Genomic DNA, 22,412 nt, shown 5'->3' on the forward strand with positions numbered 1-22,412 from the left:
TCCACGCTTCAGCTCACTATAAGATCCCTAACTGTTGGAGATCAAGCTGCATTCCTCTAGGGATGGAGTTGAACATTTTTTAAAAATGCCACACTTAACCACAGAAACATTAAAAATAAACCTCTGGGCTCCGACCAAACTGTTCCTGAACACACCCTGAAACCAACCCAGGCAAGCTAACTAACTTGGAGGACAATGTATTGAACTGCTGAAGATCGAAGACAAGACTGGTCAGATAGGAAGCAAGGAGGAAGAGGTCTCAACATTCACAGCTCTCAGAGATTACAATGACCACACTCCAGCCCAAAGAATGCAGGAGCACAGAACACAAAGAGTCATCACTCTTAGTCTGAAATAGAGCAAACCATGGTAGATGGAAGGGAGGAAGCCACACAGTAGTTACATAACTTTCTTTACATGTGCCACTTTTCTATGATCGCCTCCGCCCTCAACAGTTTCCTCCTAAATGTGCTGACTGTGGTTGGGCAGGGGGTGGCCAGGTGTTCATTCTCCCCTTGTGAATTACAGTATTAATGCTAATTTGAAAATCTGGCTTCCAGACTGGGTCTGTTCTGAAGAAGGGTCTGTGGAGCTGAAACTTTAATTCTGCTTTCTCTCCACAGATGCTGCCAGACATGCTAAGTTTCTCCAGCAATTTCTGATTTTGTTTCAATGAAGCAATCTTAACCCATTCAAGGGTGGGCCCCTGCTGAGTACGTTGTACATCACTGAACAGGTTTGATTAAATGCTCCTTCACCTCGCATCCATCATTCAAGGTTAGTAAAAGCGGCATTTTGACACCAATGTTGTTGCAAAGTTGCATATCTCCTGAATCGACCGAATTAACACAGAGGCCAGCATTGTTTAATTGGTGTCAAATCATCGCTCAGCTTTCAAAACAATACCAGCCACCTTTCAGAAAGTGTATCCAACGTCTTTTACTGGGAACATGGGCATTGATTAGGGCTGCCTCTTTATTCTCACCACAGCCTCCAACATGCATATATTATTATATCCACCTCTTACACAACGGGAGCTGGCATTGAGCATTGGACAAGTCAGAGGTTCGAAGATCACTGGCATTTTACCTGACAGATGCTGTTGGATTTCAGAAGTTCAACGGTATAGGGTATTTGGATTCAGGATATCAGATGCCAGTCTAACCGTGCTGTAGTTTTAAAATTTGGCCAACTAATGGAAACGTCTCAATAAGAAACCTTCAGAGTAACCAAATCAGCTACAGTGATTTGCATTTAATAAGTGGCTTTGATGTAGTAATATGTCACAAGGGATAGTTGAATGTGAAAGGTTACTGAATTTATTATTAACTCAGTGGCCTTATACAGTGAGTTTGGGACAATTCATCCCATGGACAATCACCAGGACAATTACAGATCACCAAGTTTATTCCATTCCATAAATTGTTGCTGGGATCAGTTATTCCTTCAGTCATGGATCGCAGGCTCACCACATCCTGTTGAAGGTGATTTCTAGACTGGGGACAATCAGGATCATTACAACCCTTAAGCTGGGAATTATTGCGATTATTCCACCTGTAACCTGGGCATCAAAAGTCAATCTCAGCAATAGTGAGCTCAGAACCACTGCTGACTATCGTAATCTGCTTCCCATCCTTTAGGTAAGAAAATCGGGTATAATTTCACAGCCTGGGCTGCATGCGACTGCAGATCCATGGCAACGTGGTTGACTAACTGCTCTCAAAAATGGCTTAGCAAGCTATTCAGCTGTATTGAATCAATGCAAAATCTAAATAATAGCTATGATTTGGAGATGTCGGTGTTGGACTGGGGTGTACAGTTAAAAATCACACAACACCAGGTTATAGTCCAACAGGTTTATTTGGAAGCACTAGCTTTCTGAGCACTGCTCCTTCACCGGGTGGTTGTGGAGGACACAATTGTAAGGCGCAGAATTTAGAGCAAAGGTTTACAGTCTGATGTAACTGAAATTATACATTGAAAACTACCTTGATTGTCTGTTGAGTCTTTCACCTGTTCGAGTACCATGATAGTTTCACTTCTTTCATGTATAAATCACAAAACTTTTTTTTAAAAGTTGCATTCTCAGGTTAACTGTAACAATTGGTGATAGCTAGACAATACGTTGAAGGTGTGAGTCCCCTGTGTTCTCTGTCTGTGCCATGATGTTTAGATTGATTCTAATCTAAAAAAGTGAGAAGACAGAGTTTTACATAAATTCATGCAGTTTTTGACCAAAGTACAATGTAACTCTGCAAGTACAAATTCACCCCACAAAATAAAGTGTATATATAATATATATATATATACATGTCATGTGGGTCTTTGTGTCTGTCTGTCTGTCTGGGTTGGGGGGTTGTGAGTGAGAGAGAGTGTGTATATGTGAGTGTAGAGTGTCTTAAGTCTGTGAGGGGGTGCATGTGTGAGTGTGGGAGTGTGTGTGTGTCTGGGGTGGGGGGTTGTGAGCGTCTGTGAGAGAGAGTGTATATGTGTGTGCGTGAGTGTAGAGTGGTCTAAGTCTCTGAGAGGATGCATGTGTGATTGTGGGAGTGTGTGTGTCTGTCCGTGTATATGTGTGTCCGTGCGTATGTGTGTGTCTAGGACTGTGTGTCTGTGTGTGTGTGTGTGTGTGTGCACGCGCGCGCTCGCACACATACTACAGGTGACCACCATTGCACTGTGACATGAACCCAAGGTCCAGTTGAGGCGCTCCCTATGGGTACCGAACTTAGCTATCAGCCTCTGCTCGGCCACTTTTCGCTGCTGCCTGTCCCGAAGTCCGCCTTGGACGATGGTCACCCGAAGGTCCGAGGTCGAATGTCCTGGACCACTGAAGTGTTCCCCAACTGGGAGGGAACGCTCCCTGTCTGTTGATTGGTGTGCGGTGCCCATTCTTCTGTTGCCGTAGCCTTTGCTTGGTTTCCCCAATGTACCATGCCTCAGGGCATCTTTGCCTGCAACATTGTCTATCGTATACGTTGCAGGCAAGGATGCCCTGAGGCACGGTACTTTGGGGAAACCGAGCAAAGGCTACGGCAATGGATGAATAGGCACCGCACACCAATCAACAGACAGGGAGCGTTCCCTCCCAGTTGGGGAACACTTCAGCAGTCCAGGACATTTGACCTCGGACCTTTGGGTGACTATCTTCCAAGGAGGACTTCGGGACAGGCAGCAGCGAAAAGTGGCCGAGCAGAGGCTGATAGCTAAGTTCGGTACCCATAGGGAGGGCCTCAACCGGGACCTTGGGTTCATGTCACACTACAGGTGACCACCATTGCACTATACACATACAGACACTCCTACACACACACACACACAGGCACTCCTATACACACACACACGGACACACGTATACACAGACACCCTTACAGATACACACACTCCCACACTCACACATGCATCCTCTCAGAGACTTAGACCACTCTGCACTCACGCACACACATATACACTCTCTCTCACAGACACTCAACTCCCCACCCTAGACACACACACACACTCACACATGCACCCCCTCACAGACTTAAGACACACTACACTCACATACACACATATATACACTCTCTCTCACACTCACAACCCCCCAACCCAGGCAGACAGACAGACACAAAGACCCACATGACACACACACATATACACACACACATATGTTTGTGGGGTGAATTTGTACTTGCAGAGTTACATTGTACTTTGCTCAAAAACTGCATGAATTTATGTAAAACTCTGTCTTCTCACTTTTTTAGATTAGAATCAATCTAAACATCATGGCACAGACAGAGAACACAGGGGGCTCACACCTTCAACATATTGTCTAGCTATCACCAATTGTTACAGTTAACCTAAGAATGCAACTTTTAAAAAAACGTTTTGTGATTTACACATGAAAGAAGTGAAACTATCATGGTACTCGAACAGGTGAAAGACTCAACAGACAATCAAGGTAGTTTTCAATGTATAATTTCAGTTACATCAGACTGTAAACTTTTGCTATAAATTCTGTGCCTTACAATTGTGTCCTCCACAACCACCCGGTGAAGGAGCAGTGCTCAGAAAGCTAGTGCTTCCAAATAAACCTGTTGGACTATAACCTGGTGTTGTGTGATTTTTTACTAAATGTTAGCTGGTACTTAACTAACTCTGGAAGCAATGGTGGCAAACCCAGCTGCATTGGTGCTGCAAAATCATCTTTCATAACTTCTGGGGGCTTGTGCTAAAATTGAGAGCGTTGTTCCACAGGTTAGTTAAGCAACAGCCTGACAAGTCATACCCACAGAACCAAACCTTACACATAATGTTCCAGACAACACCGTCACCATCCCTAGATATGTACTGCCCCACTGTCAGGGAAGACCCATCAGAGAAGGTAGCATACGCAGTCAGGAGGGAGTTGCCCTGCGGGTCCTTAATGTTGCCTTTGGACCCCTTGCAGTCTCACAGCATCAGGTCAAACACGAACAAGGTAAGCCCCTGCTAATTACACCTGATCAAACAGACCATAATTAATGAATCAATACTCCTCCATGTTGAAGTCAATTGGAGGAAGCAATGAGGGTGGTAAGGGCACAGTATTCCTAGGAGGGTACTTCAACGTCCATCACAACAGTAGTTCAGTTGTGAGACTAATTAACAAATTGGTTGAGCTAGACTGGGTCTGCAGAAGGTAGTGAGAGAAAACAAGAGATAATCTTTCTTTGTCCTCATGTATCGATTGTCACTGATAAATCTGTCCATGACAGTGACGAGTGACCACTTCACAGTCCTTGTGGTCCAACTTCAACTCCCTACCCCCACAATCTTGTTTTGTGTGTAACCACCATGCTAGATGGGAAAGATTGCAGTCACAATTAGCAACATACAGGGGCAGACATAAAACACAGTAGGCCATCAATAACAGTTGAAACACATTTGAGCACAATCTGTAATGCCATGTTAACCAGCCAAACTGTCCACCCTGATCAGAAATTGGATCACTCTAATTTGGGCCCTGACTCCCGCTGTTCCTATTGGGAATGGGATTACTCCAATGAGGGTCCAATGTGGGAGAATAGGATCAGTGCTGGCTATAATGGCTTAAATGCTCTTTAACTGAAAAAACTTCTGAAGAAAATCTTTCTGAACCACTGTTAAATATAGCAATGGGTATGGCAATGTAGACAAGTGGCCGCTCTGCAGCAAGTGACAATATTGCCATTAACTTTACTGGTTGCAAGATCTTAGCCGAAGGCATGCGAAAAATAAAAGCAATTCCATTATTATACAACTTCAAGCCAACAACGTAATTTTCAAATGTAGTCACTGTTGTAACACAGCGAACATGATTGTCAAGTTGTGCACAGCAGGAGGGCTGGATGGTGAATGGAGGAAAAGGTATTTTAAAAAAGTGTTCATTTTCCAAGGACAGACACAATAACAGTGTAGGGTGAGGATTTAGATTACTTACAGTATGGAAACAGGCCCTTCAGCCCAACAAGTCCACACCGACCCATTCCCCTACATTTTACCCCTTCACCTAACACTACGGACAATTTAGCATGGCCAATTCACCTAACCTGCACATTTTTGGACTGTGGGAGGAAACCGGAGCACCTGGAGGAAACCCACGCAGACACGGGGAGAATGTGCAAACTCCACACAGTCAGTCGCCTGAGGTGGGAATTGAACCCTGGTCTCTGGCGCTGTGAGGCAGCAGTGCTAACCACTGTGCCACCGTGTCAAGCTTCACAATGCAGTCCCATGCCATGTAGACTTATATATAGTGATTCACCAGTGGCTCCAGGATGTCTATGCAAATTGAAATAGAAAGAAAATACCCAAGTTTCCTGACACAATCTCTCCATTTGCTGAAAACGTAGGCTCCTGTATGACAGAGAGCTAGCGAATACGCGTTGCGGAACCCTATCAATCCAGGCTACTTAATTCAGTTTACAATGAGGTGTAATTCAACAATCGATTGTGGAAGATAGATACTTAAACAACAAGTTGCATTCGCACAACATTCTTCGTGAAACGTCCAAGCTGCTTAATAAAAGAAATATCTGCCAAAAGTTGACACTGGAACTGCATGTAAGGGTGATAACAGCACGAGTGACAAAAAGCTTGACCCAAGAGGGAGGTTTTAGTTCATCTCCAACAGGACGAGTGTTGGAAAAGGTTGGAGAGGGAATTCAAGAGCAAAGGTTAATCACACCTGAAGGCACAGACCCAAAGTGAATAATTCCTCAGAGGACTGAAGGAGTTTACAGGGATAGAGCAGAATTCTCTCCTCTTCAATCACCTCACACAGGATATAAATAAATTGGATGGAGTCTAGAGCAGTTCCAACCTGGACCCTTGTTATCTCCTAGTCACAGAGCACTTTTTCTCATGTTCAGTTTAATGCTCCTGACTGTCCTTCACTGGAACCTGGTCAGAATGGATGGACGAGAATGCCATGGGAGACATATGCATTATTTAGATATTTTTGTACCAAAAAGGTACAAGATTGGCAAGTGTCAGCTGTGGATCAGCTGGAAACACGCTCACCTCTGAATTACAAGGTTCTGTACTCAAATTTCACCTCTAGGGCTTGAGCATAAAACTCAGGCATGACACCCCCACAATACTGCAGGAGCACTGCACTGTCATGAGTACTGTAATTCAGATCAGGTTAATCTGAGGCGCCCACCTGCCTCCTCCAATAGAATGAAAAGAGTCGATGGCTCTCTTACAAAGGGGAGCAATGGAGTTCTTCCCATTTTTCTGGCTAACCTCTTAGTAAACATCACAAAACTCAGATCATTTGGTCCTTTCCACTTTGCTGTTTTTGAGGAATTTGCAATGCTTCCTATATTGACCACATGTGAAATATACATCATTGGTGTAAAGCATGCTGAAACCCGATTGTCATTAAAAGCGCAATATAAATCATGTCTATGTTTATTAGCCAAGGGGCAAGGATCTTTACATTAAGATACGACCATAAAATGATAAGATGTTGGAACAGAAGTAGGCCAGTCAGCCTATCGAGAGTGCTCCACTATTCAATGAGATCATGTTTGATCTAATAATCTGATCTATCCCTATCACCATCACCCCCCACTTGTATCTACCTATCACCTTCCCAGCTACCTTCCCCTAGAATCACCCCCCCACCCTCCTATTTATCTCCCAGCCCCAGCACCCCCACCCACCCACCCATCCCAATATTGCAGTTGAAGGGCTTATGTCTGAAAGGTTGACACTCGTGCTCCTCTGATGCTGCCTGACCTACTGTGCTTTTCCAGCGCCACACTTTTCAACTAATAATCCTCAACTTTTCTTGCCTTTCCCCATTCTCCGTTATTTGTTTCTTGATTAAAAACTCCATCACAGCTTTGAGTATACTTAATGACCCTGGCGGCTCTCTGTGATTAAAATAATTCCATAGATTCACAACCATCTTCGAAGAAACTCTTCCTTATCTCTGTCAAAAGATAGGTGGTAGTGAATCAGAACTGATGGGTTACATTAAATGGTAATGCTGTTTTCCATGGAAGCTACAGGAGCGGCAAGCTTTGGAAATCTCAATGGGCACTAAGTGACAAAAGTCGCAGGGTGATACAAAACCACACCAGTATTTTTGGCTCAATGGTCCGAAAACATCCTGTTTTAAATTGTCCTCCAGAAGATTTCTTCTAGTTCATGTGGCATCTTACGATCCAATCAAATTACACGAAGGGGCAATTTGTGTGGGAAATGAGATTAAATGCACGGGATATTAAACACGGAGGTTGACTGTGAATAAACACAGAGTGATGGTGAATAAACATGGCGGTAGAGGGCGATTAAATATGGATGATGATGGTGAACAAACAGAGGGCAATGTGGAGTGAGGACAGTGAACAAATGTGGAGGGTGATGGTGAATAAACATCACAGGGTGAAAAACTGGACAGCAAATTGTGCATTTGGCATGACATTAGCTGAGATAAAGGAGACATTCTCCACTGTGCTTGATGATTTGTAATTTGCACAGCTGGATCCTACAACTGATCTAATGTAGATCCACCCATCCATACACCCACATGGAAATCTGATGCTCCCATTCATCAAACTATTCCTTATACATTTAATTACAGCACTAGAGCTTCACTGATAACATTTCAGCTCAGTCTATCCAGCACACGATACTGACACAAATTGCCCAGCAATCATGGTAAACTGTTAAACCGCAAACGTATGGATTGCATCAGGGATTAGAAAGAGAATGAATGAATCACACAATCAGGTCAGATATCACTGTAGTTAACAAAAGTTCCCCAGTCACAAATTCTGAGACCTTTCAGCAGCTGATGATTGCAAGAAAAGATTGATCCTTTATCACTCAATTTAAGGTTATTGAGGACATGAACTAGAATTTCAGGTCTGAAAGGAACTGCTAACTTAATTGCACATGCAAGAAACTAAGGATAGATAGGCTGTTAAATCTCACTCAGAACTGCATGTTGCAACTTTTCATTGTCTGGCATTTTAGCGGCTTGATTCCTGTTGTTGAGAGTTGAGATTTACTCACTTTACAGGGTCCAGATGTTCGTGCTGTCCAAGAGTTAAAACACTCACAAACACTTCCTGCAGGGCTTTACATTCTATATGTTTTTTATATATACACACAGAGGAATCTCGATTATCCAGCATTCAATTATCTGAATTTCGGATTATCCAAACAAGATCTCAAGTTCCCAATGCTTGGCTAAACTGTGTTATCCGGCATTCGATTATCCAAACATTTGATTATCCGAACAAAATACTCCATGCTTGTATTGTCTAGATAATTGGGGTTCCTCTGTATTATGTCGATTATTATATTCAGAGTATTTTGGTGCAGAGGCAATGGGTGCTGTTGTGCATGAATCACAGAAAGCTAGTATAGAGGTACAACAGGTAATACGGATGACAAGTGGATTTTTAGCATTTATTGCTAAAGGAATGCAAGTAGGGAAGTATTTCTTCAATCGTACAAGGCATTAGTGAGACTGCATCTGGAGTGCTGCATACAGTTTTGTTCCCCTTGAGAGGTGTAGTTGAATTGTAGATAGCCAGAGGAGGTTCACTAGATTGATTGCAGAGGTGAGAGGTTTGTCTTATGGAGAGAAATTGAGTAGTTAAGCCCATTCTTTCTAGAGGTCAGAAGAATGAGGGGAAACTTAACTGAGGTATGTAAGATTCTAAAGTGGATTGGCAAAGTAGACATAGAGAGGATTTTTCCTCTTGTGGGGAAATCGAGAACGAGAGACCTTAGCTTTAGGATAAAGGGGGACAGATTTATAACAGAAATGAGGAAAAATTACTTCTCTCAAAGGTGTGTGAAGTTGTGGAATTCACTATCCCACACTGCAGTGGATGCTGTGACAATAAGTGAATTTAAGGAGATAATCAGATTTTTAATTAGTAAAGGATTGAAAGGTTATGGGGAGTGTCAGGAAAGTGGGGTTCAGGCTGAAATGAGATCAGATATAATCGTATCAAATGGCAGAGTAGATTCAAGGGGCTGAATTGCATACTCCCAGTTCTTCTGTTCTCATATGCCACTGTCAATGTATAAGATACATACGTAGGCGTTGAAAATTACTAAGATAAAAATAAAAACATGGTTTTCACAAAGTTTTGAAGGACAATGAAAGATTGACATAGCTCCTGATGGGAATGAATTGCTGGGAGTGACAGGGTTACCTTGATAGCTCAGGCAGAGAATTTCAGCAGGGATTTCTGACCCTGAGAGAAATTCCTGATCGAAAAAAAAAATTGCTGCTTGAAGTTAAGCAGCAGACTATGTTTATATTGCTCCCAGGCCTGCAATTGAACATTCCATTCTATGGCTCCTATTATATAGGAGCAGAGCAAATTGAGTCAGTGTGCTTGGTATATGTAGAAGAGCTGTCACTGAATGACAAACAAGGGGTTCCCGATTTACAAATATACGACTTACAAACATTAGTACTTACGAACCTGATCCCGCATGGGGATGTAATTTTAAAGATCTAACATATGACCATATCCTGTAATTATGACTCCTATTTTATGTCCTGTATTGTGTTCTGACTTGCGCACTAATCAATTTGCAAACGGAGTTGAGAATGGAATCTGTTCGCAACCCGTGAAGCTGACTGTACTACCAGACTGGAATTAATTGTTCACTTTTACATAATGTATACTCCAATTGTACAGGAGCTGATACTGAGGTACTCAAGCCATAAAAGAAGTTAGTTGTTCCCTTTTCCCCAGTGTGTACTGTACATGAGTCCAGGTACGCACCCGAGTGCCTAAACCTGCAGCAATATGGACCAAATGCTAGATAGTAAGATTAATTGGGAGTATTCAACAACGAAGAACCAAGAAACTGATAAGGAAAAGGAAAATAGATTGTAAATCCAATCTAACGAAGAACATAACAGTGGACTGTGGAATCTTCTATTGATGTGGAAAAAACAAGAATAAATGTGGGCCTATTACAGGACAGACAGGAGAATTTACAGTGGAGAACAAGGAAATGGCAAAGCAACTGAACAGTTACTTCGTGTCCGTCTTCACATAAGATATTAAAACTTTCCCAGAAATACAAAATTTTAAGGGGACTTGTGCAACTGAAAGCCAATACAAATTAGTATTAACAAATGGGCAATACTTAAGAAAGATTGCTGGGTTGAGAGTTGATCAATCTCATGAAACAGATGAGCTTCATTCCCGAGTGTTGAAGGAGGTTATCTTTCAGAATTCTATGGATTCTGGAAAAGTTCCTGCTGACTGGATAATAACAAATGCAACCCCATTACTCAAAAAGGCATAATTAGGGAGAATGCAGAACTACTGACCTGTCAACTCGACATCCACAGTATTGAAAATGTTACAATCTATTACAAAGGATGTGATAACTGAAGATTTAGAAACAAATGGCAAAGTTGGGTAGACTCAACATGATTTATGCAAACTGAGTTTGACAAAGTTGTTAAGAGGTTTTTTTTTCAGGATTTTATTTCGAGCACAGACAAAGGGGAACCAGCAGATGTGGTGAATTTTGATTTTAAAAAAGCTTTTGATAAGACCCCTCACAGGTGAATAAAATTAGAGTGCACAGAACCGGGTGGGGGGAACACATTAGCATGTTGTATATTAGCAATTCAGCTGAGAGTTTGTTAATAGACAGAAAACAGAAATAAACAGATCATTCTCAGGATGGCAGGCAAAGTAGTCGGGTAAGACAAAGTCAATAGACAATAGACAATAGGTGCAGGAGTAGGCCATTCAGCCCTTCGAGCCTGCACCGCCATTCAACATCATCATGGCTGATCATTCCTAATCAGTATCCTGTTCCTGCCTTATCTCCATAACCCTTGATTCCACTATCTTTGAGAGCTCTATCCAACTCTTTCTTAAATGAATCCAGAGACTGGGCCTCCACTGCCCTCTGGGGCAGAGCATTCCACACAGCCACCACTCTCTGGGTGAATAAGTTTCTCCTCATCTCTGTCCTAAATGGTCTACCCTGTATTTTTAAGCTGTGTCCTCTGGTTCGGCACTCACCCATCAGCGGAAACATGTTTCCTGCTGCCAGAGTGTCCAATCCTTTCATAATCTTATACATCTCAATCAGATGCCCTCTCAGTCTTCTAAACTCAAGGGTATACAAGCCCAGTTGCTTCAGTCTTTCAGTGTAAGGTAATCCCGCCATTCCAGGAATTGACCTCGTGAACCTACGCTGCACTCCCTCAATAGCCAGAATGTCTTTCCTCAAATTTGAAGACCAGAACTGCATGCAGTACTCCAGGTGTGGTCTCACCAGGACCCTGTACAGCTGCAGAAACACCTCTTTGCTTCTATACTCAATTCTTCTTGTTATGAAGGCCAGCATGCTATTAGCCTTCTTCACTACCTGCTGTACCTGCATGCTTGCCTTCATTGACTGGTGTACAAGAACACCCAGATCTCTCTGTACTGCCCCTTTACCTAAATTGATTCCATTGAGGTAGTAATCTGCCTTCCTGTTCTTGCCACCAAAATGGATAACCATACATTTATCCACATTAAACTGCATCTGCCATGCATCTGACCACTCACCTAACTTGTCCAGGTCACCCTGTAATCTCCTAATATCCTCATCACATTTCACCCTGCCACCCAGCTTTGTATCATCAGCAAATTTGCTAATGTTATTACTAATACCATCTTCTATATCATTAACATATATTGTAAAAAGCTGCGGTCCCAGCACGGATCCCTGCGGTACCCCACTGGTCACTGCCTGCCATTCTGAAATGGACCCGTTTATCACTACCCTTTGTTTCCTATCAGCCAACCAATTTTCAATCCAATCTAGTACTTTGCCCCCAATACCATGCGCCCTAATTTTATTCACTAACCTCCTGTGTGGGACTTTATCAAAAGCTTTCTGAAAGTCCAGGTACACTACATCTACTGGATCTCCCTCATCCATCTTCAGAGTTACATCCTCAAAAAATTCAAGAAGATTAGTCAAGCATGATTTCCCCTTCATAAATCCATGCTGACTCTGTCCTATCTTGTTACTACTATCCAGATGTGCCGTAATTTCATCCTTTATAATAGACTCCAGCATCTTTCCCACCACTGAGGTCAGACTAACTGATCTATAATTTCCTGCTTTCTCTCTCCCTCCTTTCTTAAAAAGTGGTATAACATTAGCCACCCTCCAATCCTTAGGAACCAATCCTGAATCTATCGAACGCTGGAAAATAATCACCAATGCATCCACGATTTCTCGAGCCACCTCCTTCAGTACCCTGGGATGTAGACCATCAGGCCCCGGAGACTTATCAACCTTCAGACCTAACAGTCTCTCCAACACCAAATCCTGGCAAATATTAATTCAGGTCCTTCAGCCACTGTTACCTCAGGGAGATTGCTTGTGTCTTCCCCAGTGAACACAGATCTGAAGTACCCATTTAATTCCTCTGCCATTTCTTTGTTCCCCGTAATATATTCCCCTGTTTCTGTCTTCAAGGGCCCAATTTTAGTGCCAACCATTTTTTTGCCTTGCACATACCTTAAAAAGGTTTTACTATCCTCCTTTATATTATTGGCCAGTTTACCTTCGTTCCTCATTTTTCCTCTGCGTATTTCCTTCTTAGTAATATTCTGTTGCTCTTTAAAAGCTTCCCAGTCCTCAGTTTTCCCACTTATCTTTGCTATGTTATACTTTTTCTCTTTTAACTTTATATGTTTCTTAACTTCCCTCGTCAGTGCTCAGTCCACAGATGTTTACAATTTATATAAATGATTTGGATACAGGGACCAATTGTCGTATTCCCAAATTTGCTGATGACATAAAACTGGATGGGAACGTAAGTTATAATGAGAGTTCAAGGAAACTTCACAAGAACGTGGACAGGCTAATTGAATGGGCTTCGGTGGAATATAATGTGAAGAAGAGTTAAGTTACTCACTTTGGTAGAAAAATCAGGATGGCAAAACATTTATTTAATGGTGAGAGGTTGGAAAGTGTGGGTGTCTGAAAGGATCAGGCTGTCCTTGCCCATATGGCATTAAGAACTAGCGCACTGGTGCAGCAAGCAATTAGAAAGATAAGCAATAAATTGACATTCCTTTCAAAGGGATTTGATCGAGAAGCAAAAATACCTTGTTGCAGTTGTAAAGAGTCTTGGTGACACCTGACCTGGAGCACTGTTTAGTTTTGGCTCCTTTATCTGTGGAAGAGCAAACCTGTCAGAGGGAGTGCAACGAGGTTCACCAGATTAATCCCCGCAAAGGCAGGATTGTCTTATGAGGGGAGATTGGGGAAACTGGGGTCGAGAGTCTCTAGAATTTCTAAGAATGAAAAGTGATCTAAGGATTCACTGAGGGCATGTGCATGGATATCGATAGAATGTATGATGTCAGCATTAAACACAGGCCATCTAAGTTTGAGATGAGGAAAATTTATTCACTTTGAGATCTGTGAAAGCTCAATCATCGAGCAGGGTGAGGACAGAAATTGATCGGTTTTTGAGCACTAATGATATCGAGGGGTATAGAGATAAAGTGGGATAATGGCATTGAGGAGATGATCGGCCATGATTTATAATGATGGGGCAGACTCAATGAACAGAATGGCCTTGCTTCTGTCCCTATGATTAGGTTGGGTGGCTGTTTCCTGGCTAAAGAAGACATGATAGGCTAAATTGTATCATTTTGTGCCATAAACCCTCCACGATGCTGTGTTTCTAAGTACAGGAGCTAGCAATGATATACACATAGTTGTACAGCACTGGACAGGAGTGAAATGAATGAAGAAACTTTCTGAAATGAAACAATAAAGTGCAAGCAGGTAATTCAACAAGAGTCTTCTCCTGTAAAACTCTGGGTGCCCATAAATCTCTCACCAACACATCAAGTCAATACAAACTGAGAAGTGTCTCATGAGCACGGCCTGTCTAATGTAACCAGCCTAAGGCCTATATTTGTGTGCCTTTTTATGCAAACAGGTAAAATAATTCATCAGCTTTGGAAGCCAAGTACACACAGCAGGAACACACAAGGTTATAAAACTCTCTTTTTTTAGATTACTTAGATTAGATTAGATTACTTACAGTGTGGAAACAGGCCCTTCGGCCCAACAAGTCCACACCAACCCGCCGAAGCGCAACCCACCCAGACCCATTCCCCTACATTTACCCCTGCACCTAACACTACGGGCAATTTAGCATGGCCAATTCACCTAACCTGCACATTTTTGGACTGTGGGAGGAAACCGGAGCACCCGGAGGAAACCCACGCAGGCACGGGGAGAATGTGCAAACTCCACACAGTCAGTCGCCTGAAGCGGGAATTGAACCCAGGTCTCTGGCGCTGTGAGGCAACAGTGCTAACCACTGTGCCACCGCGCCGCCCTCAAGAAATTGCAGTCATACCTTGTCTGCTCATGTGCTCAGATCACTTTAAACCAATTTTTTAGTCAATTAATATTTGTGAAGGATAGTCTCTGAAGGGTAGGAAACATGGCAGACAACTTTTCTACAGCAACATAACACAATAACAATATGATAAATTATCAGATAATCTGTAGTGACCTTGGTTGAAGAATAAATATTGCTCAAAAGCTCAAGGAGAACTCTCTTGAATTTCTTTAAGTAATGTTTTGCAGCCTTGAGCATCCAACTTGAGAGCTGGCACTGGTTTAACATCTTACCTGAAAAATGACACTTCTAACAGTGAAGCATCACTTCAGTACTGCACTGGTTCTGTCAGTCTAGATTTTGCATGCAAACCTCCAAAATCGGACCTTAACCAAGGACATTTGAATCGGTGGTAACAATGCTACCTGCCAAATGATATGGGGGACAAAGCAGAAAGCGTCACATGCTCATGGTGGTGCAGGCAGAGATAGAATTTTCAGGGGAGCACAACTGGATAATGTTGTTTTATCTATTTTGATAATACTGCTTTTTATGAAAGTAAATAGTTAAACTGTACAGATGGGTTGACAAGTTCAACATCCAGTCCCTGCACGTGTAGCTAAGGAGAAGAAAGTCGAGATATCACAATTAATTCAGCTTGCCTGCGTTAGACAGGAATGTATCAGTCAGTTTCACAGTCATCGCGCTGTAACTTCTGTTGAAGGTTTAACAGTAGGCAGTGGTTGGTGAGGAATCAGACTCAATTGCAATGCCAAATGCAGTGAACAAATGAGGCACTCACTGTGGCTGATGTGCATGGAAGCATACCTTAACGGAAGACAGAGACTACAGGCAAGGAACATAGGAACAGGGGGAGGTTGTCTTCTTGAATCTTTTTGCCATTCAATTTCTCAACAGTTTGACTTGTATCTTAGATATATCTATTTATCCAATAAATAATGCTAATACATTTACTACAAAAGTCTACCCATTTTAGTTCTGAAATTTTCACCTTGCCCCTGAGAGAGAGATTTCTGGAGAGAGTTCCAAATTTCCCCTCCCTTTTGTGTTAGTAAGTGCTTCCTGATATCACACCTGAATGACTCCAATTTTAAGTTTATAAACCTTTGTTTTGGGATCACACACGAGAGGAAATAGCTTCTTTTGATCCTAATTCTCAAAAATCCTTCAATTCCTGTAAACAGCTTAATTTAATCATCTCTTAATCTTCTATATTCAGGAAAATAAAAACGTGGGCTTTAAGCAATCAGTCCTCATGACGTAATCCTTTACAAGTCCACTGTAACTCATATCCTCCCTGGGCAACACATCCTTTTTGAGATGAGATGTCCAGAATTGAATGCAGTTCACCAGGTATGGCTACCTTGCCCCCCCCCCCAAACAGCTGTAACATTACTTATTCCTTGTTATTATTAAGATAAAGGCCTACAATCCATTGGCATTTTGAATTATTCTCTTTTCCTGTTCACTAACTTTCAGTGGTAGTAAGAGAAAATATGGGTGGAGGTGAAAAACAAATACAGTCTCTCTCTTTTGAGGTTCCTTTCCCAACAAAGTATTGCAAGTGGAATTAATTTGGAAAAAATGATCATAGCTGAAAAATGTATTGCTGGAAAAGCGCAGCAGGTCAGGCAGCATCAAAGGAGAAGGAGAATCGACGTTTTGGGAATAAGCCCTTCTTCAGGAATGAGGAGGGTGTGCCAAGCAGGCTAAGATAAAAGGTAGGGAGGAGGGACTTGGGGGAGGGGCGTTGGGAATGCGATAGGTGGAAGGAGGTTAAGGTGAGGGTGATAGGCCGGAGAGGGGGTGGGGGGCGGAGAGGTCGGGAAGAAGATTGCAGGTCAAGAAGGCGGTGCTGAGTCTGAGGATTGGGACTGAGAAAAGGTGGGGGGAGGGGAAATGAGGAAGCTGGAGAAATCTGCATTCATCCCTTGCAACACATTTTTCAGCTCTGATCCCCAGCATCTCTTAGAAAATGATAGCCTGGATCAGCAGAACAAAAAAGCTAAAGGACCCACTGCACAACATGTGCAAGAGTATTATAAGTTATTTTATATATGTTCTCTATAGGGGTCTTTTGCATTTACATATGCACAATCACAATCACACATAAGCCTTTTGTGCACACTTGAATCAATTTTTTCTCTACAAGATTTGACTACATGATCTAGGCTGGCAATCCTCGAGCTCAGGTAAATCATCACACAAAACCAGGTTATAGCCCGACAGGTGTATTTGGAACTACATAGCTTTCGGAGTGCTGCTCCCTCACCTGGTAGCACTCCAAAAGCTAGTGCTTCCAAATAAACCTTGTGTTGTGCGGTTTTTAACTTTGTGCACCCAGTCCAACACGTCAATCCTAGAACTGAGGGAGTGCTGCACTATTCAGGATGTCACCTTGTGGGAGAGACTGCCCTCTGAAGTGGGTGCATGATGTTATTGAAGAGGAGAGGGCACAGTTCTCCTCCATTTGCTCTATAACTTAGTTATATTAACAGCCAACCTACATCACTGAAGCAGCTAAACCATTGGTCATTACCACATTATTGTTTGTAAGACCTTGCTGTGTGTAAATTAGCCAGTGTGTTTCCTACATGACAACAGTGACAACGTGTCAAAACTACTTCACTGACCAGGAAGAGCTTTGGAATATCCTGAGTTTATGAAAGGCCCTAGATAAATTCAAATTTTCTTTTTATTTCAATATAAACAGTTTGAGCAGAAACAGTATTGTATGGAAATAGAGCCTTGATGCAACTGATTGAAAATGACGACAGGCTGTTGTAGTTTGTTAATGAAAAAGACCATTACCTTCAGGCAGGGAGGAACGACTTGCGCTCGAGCTTGGCACAAAGTTTTGACTCAGCCTTGTTGTGATCTGGTTCGTTAGGACGACCTGCAGAGAGGGAAAGGAGAGTTACAGCAAGGCGCCTTCACATCTTCCTCAGAAGCATCTTTCCTTTCAGGAGCACTGGAAGGAATTTGGCACCCTTTCTCATTGGCAAGTGTGGTGGTGAGGGGCATTTAATGAGACAGGTGAGAACCCCATCCTTTGCTCATCTTCAAAGTTGGGATGGCCATGGATGCCAACTTAAACTTTTAGAGTGGCAATGTCTGCTCAAGGGGCTCTTCCAGTTGTTGGCACTAACTTGGCACAGGTGCTAGACCCCCTAGCTATGCTGCAAATTCCCTAGTCTATAGCACCTATGGTGTGATCACCATCCTGCATCACCTATCTCTGGCCTAGCATTGGTAGCAGTAGCCACCTCCTTCTCGATTGTGAGGCTGTTCAAAGAATTGCTGGCCTCTGATTGGCCAGCAGCTCTTGGCGAGCAGGACCTCCACTCTTGAGGAGGACCCACTGCTTCACCGTTAAATGTAGCCAGCGGGTAAGACCACTGCCGCCTCCATTAAATATAACATCCAGAGTCAGTACCCAGACTCCCAGATTTGGTGCAGCACAGGGCAAATGCCAAGTATAGCTCCCTCTGGGAGGCTTCGCCTGGAGGTCCACTGAAGATCTTGCCTAGTAGGGTGATAAAACGTCTGGAAATGAACCTTGCAGCACAGTGAGCAAACCTACATCCAGAACCTCAACCTGAGCTACAAATCTTCTCAAAACTCGCTATAGCTCCCTCTTCCTAGTCTCCATCAAATACTCCCAGGGCAGATACAGCCTAGGATTTGATACAGAGTAAAGATTCCTCTACACTGTCCCATTAAACAGTCCCAGGGCAGATACACCACAGATTAGACACAATGTAAAACTCCATCTATACCAATAGTGCTTGAAGGCCAGATAATGGACAGGGCAAATGCAAAGTAAATCTCCACTTCTGCTGCCTAGGTCCATTATAACATTATAGGTTAGACTCAACAGTAAAGCTTTCCCTTCTTCACTGCATCAGGTATTAAGTACTAACACAGAGTATGCTGGAGAAACCTAGCAGGTTTGGCAGTACCTGTTCAGAGGGAATCAGAATTAACGTTTTGAGTCTGGTATGACACTTCTTCAGAACTGAAAGTTGTTAGAAAATGCCTGCTTTATACTTTGACAGAAGCAGAGATCCAGTGCAAAAGACAAAGGTGCTGTTTTGTTATGGAGAAACGGAAAGAGAGAGATAAAATGGATGGAGGGTTGTCTCTACCAAGAGCAAAGTAAACAGGACACAAACAAGACAAACCTGAGTGGCATGTGCTGGAGGATAAGAAAAATGGAGAACAGACATAATGCGGTCAGTTTTTGAAATTATAGAATTCAATTTTGAGACCTCGAGGCAGTAAAGAAACTAAACAGAAAAGTGGGATGTTTTTCTTCAAACTTCTGTTGTGCTTTGTTGGAACATTGCAACAGGCCCAGAACAGATATATCAGTATGACAGCCAGGTGATTTACTGAAATGACAAGCAACTGGGACGTCGGGATCATTCCTACAGACAGAGTCGAGATGCTCCACAAAGTGGTCACCCAGTCTGCATTTTGTCCTGCCAACATAAAGGAGACCACATTGTGAGCAGCGAATGCAGTAGATGGGCTTGAACTACCTGTAAAATTATGAGATAAGGTAGACAGGAAGAAACCTTTCCACTTTCTGGAAAGACCAGGGGCATAGATTTAAGGTAAAGGGCAGAAGGTTCAGAGGAGACATGAGGAAAGACGGAGTTTTTTGAAGAACTAACAAAGAGGATTGATGAGGGCAGAGCGGTAGATGTGATCTATATGGACTTCAGTAAGGCGTTCAACAAGGTTCCCTATGGGAGACTGATTAGCAAGGTTAGATCTCACGAGATACAGGGAGAACTAGCCATTTGGATACAGAACTGGCTCAAAGGTAGAAGACAGAGGGTGGTGGTGGAGGGATGTTTTTCAGACTGGAGGCCTGTGACCAGTGGAGTGCCACAAGGATCGGTGCTGGACCCACTATTTTTCATCATTTATATAAATGATTTGGATGTGAGAATAAGATGTGAAGTTGGCATTTGGGTGGGTATATGAATAGGAAGGGTTTGGAGGGATATGGGATGGGTGCTGGCAGGTGGGACTGGATTGGGTTGGGATATCTGGTCGGCATGGACGGGTTGGACTGAAGGGTCTGCTTCCATGTTGTACATCTCTATGACATCAGAGGGTGGTGGGAATCTGGAACTCACTGCTTCTAAGGATGGGAGAGGCAGAAACCCTCACAAACATTTAGATGTGTACTTGTGATGCCAAGGCTATGTGCCAAATTCCAAAAAATGGGATTGGAATAATTCGGCAGTTGTTTTTGACTGGCGTGGAATTGGTGAGCTGAAGGGCCTTTTCTGTGCTGGCAATCTCTGACTAAGCGGAACAGAAATTCTGCCTGGGTGTAAGAGCCTGGAGGGAACCCATTCTCTTCTTTTCATACCTTACTTTATACGAATTTTACATCTCCTTTTCTCTTTACCCACCATTAACAACACCGAGGTCTTTTGCATTTGGCCATGCCTCTGTCAAAGGTAGAGAAGAAAAGTTTTTCAACACCTTTCAGCTCCAAAAAACAGTCACCCTGGACTCGAAACATTAATGCTGTTTCTTGATTGATGTTGCCAGACCTGCTGAGTTCCTCCAGCACTCTCCTCATTTCAGATTTCCAGCATCCAAAAGATTTCATTTTTACTCAATACTGAGTAAACATTTCTCTATATTCTGTCACCAAAATGCTTCAACATTCAAATGCAAATCAAACATAGGAACAGAAGTAAGCCACTCAGTCCCTTGAGCCTGGTCTGTCTGCTTTCAATGAAATCATGGTAGGTGTAACCCTCAACCCTAATGATTTTGACCCATATCCCTTAATACCTTTGCTTAACAAAAACTTATCTATCACAGATTCCGCATCCACTGCATCTTGTGGAAGTGTGTTCCAAACCTCTATTCTATGCTGTAATCCTCCAAGGCCAACATATCTCTCCTAAGGTATAATGTCCTGATCTGTTCTCAGTGCTATAGCATAATTTCTGCATTCTTATACTCCCGCCCTCCAGATATAAAGGCCACCTCTCTCAAAAAGCATACCATGACCTGAGCGGGATGATAATTTGGAGAAAATTCCATCCTGGTGGACTTGTATCCAACCGGATATGGGCTGAGACTGACTAATTTATTTCACACAAAATCATTTTAAACGTCTGCTATTAAAAACAATTACCTATTAGATTAGATTAGATTCCCTACAGTGTGGAAACAGGCCCTTCGGCCCAACAAGTCCACACTGACCCTCTGAAGAGTAACCCACCCAGACTCATTTCCCTCTGACTAATGCACCTAACACTACGGGCAATTTAGCATGGCCAATTCACCCGACCTGCACATCTTTGTGACTGTGGGAGGAAACTGGAGCACCCGGAGGAAACCCACGCAGACACGGGGAGAATGTGCAAACTCCACACAGTCAGTCACCCAAGGCTGGAATCGAACCCGGGTCCCTAGTGCTGTGAGGCAGCAGTGCTAACCACCGAGCCACCTTATTTTCTATCAATGCTACTTAACTCTATGATCTGCCTGTACTGCTCGCAAGACAAAGCTATTCACTGTGCCTTGGTACACACGACAATAAATTCAATTCAACAACAACTTGCATTTATAACACAGCTTTAACATGGTAAGACTTCTCAGAAGTCATTATCAGTCAAACATTTGACACAGTGCCTTTAAGATTATATTAGAATAAGTGATCATTTGATTAAAAAAAAGTAGAGCTTACGAAAGAGGCAGCACAATGGCTCAGTAATGAGCACTGTTGCCTCTTACCACTAGAAACTGGGTTTAATTCTACCTTTGAGTCACTGTCTGTGTGGGGTTTGCATATTCTCCCCGTGTCTACGTGGTACCCTCCGGCTGCTTTGGTTTCTTTCCACAGTCCAAAGCTGTGCAGGTTAGGTGGCTTGACCATGCTAAGTTGCCCATAGTGTCCTGGTATGTGTAGGTTAGGTGGATTAGCCATGGTTTGCAGGGATAGGGTGGGTCTGGGCGAGATGCTGTTCAGAGGGTTGGCGTGGACCCAATGGGCTGAATGGCCTGTAGGGATTCTGAGGATCTTAAAGCAGGCTAGAGACAGAGAGGTTGAGGAGTTAAGAAGGAATTTCAAAGATTATGCACTAGACAGCTGAAACTAACTGGCATTGGTGGATTATTGAGATATTCAAGTTGCTAGAACTGGAGAGATGCGACTGGAGTTTAGAAAGGAAGGCATAGGTCACATGGATTTTAGTAAGGCATTTGATAAGGTTCCCCATGGTAGGTTTATGCGGAAAGTCAGGAGGCATGGGATAGAGGGAAATTTGGTCAATTGGATAGAAAACTGGCTAACCGGTCGAAGTCAGAGAGTGGTAGTAGATGGCAAATATTCAGCCTGGAGCCCAGTTACAAGTGGAGTTCCGCAGGGATCAGTTCTGGGTCCTCTGCTGTTTGTAATTTTTATTAATGACTTGGATGAGGGAGTTGAAGGGTGGGTCAGTAAATTTGCAGATGATACGAACATCGGTGG

At 42.9% G+C, this 22,412-nt stretch overlaps 1 protein-coding gene across 6 annotated transcripts in view; it reads right to left on the minus strand.

Annotated features, from left to right (window-relative positions):
• rad51b (RAD51 paralog B) overlaps positions 1–22,412 on the minus strand; it is a 550,826-nt gene that overhangs the window by 194,983 nt on the left and 333,431 nt on the right. For all 6 annotated transcript variants that reach the window (XM_087990130.1, XM_087990129.1, XM_087990128.1 and 3 more), the window contains one exon: positions 17,714–17,798. In XM_087990130.1, coding sequence (XP_087846256.1) covers positions 17,714–17,798 — 85 coding nt within the window. The remainder of the gene's footprint in view (positions 1–17,713; positions 17,799–22,412) is intronic.

This window comes from Chiloscyllium plagiosum, unplaced genomic scaffold (assembly GCF_037043375.1).
Source record: "Chiloscyllium plagiosum isolate Xiang-an unplaced genomic scaffold, Cpla_swu_hap1 HiC_scaffold_8, whole genome shotgun sequence".
Classification (NCBI taxonomy): domain Eukaryota; kingdom Metazoa; phylum Chordata; class Chondrichthyes; order Orectolobiformes; family Hemiscylliidae; genus Chiloscyllium; species Chiloscyllium plagiosum.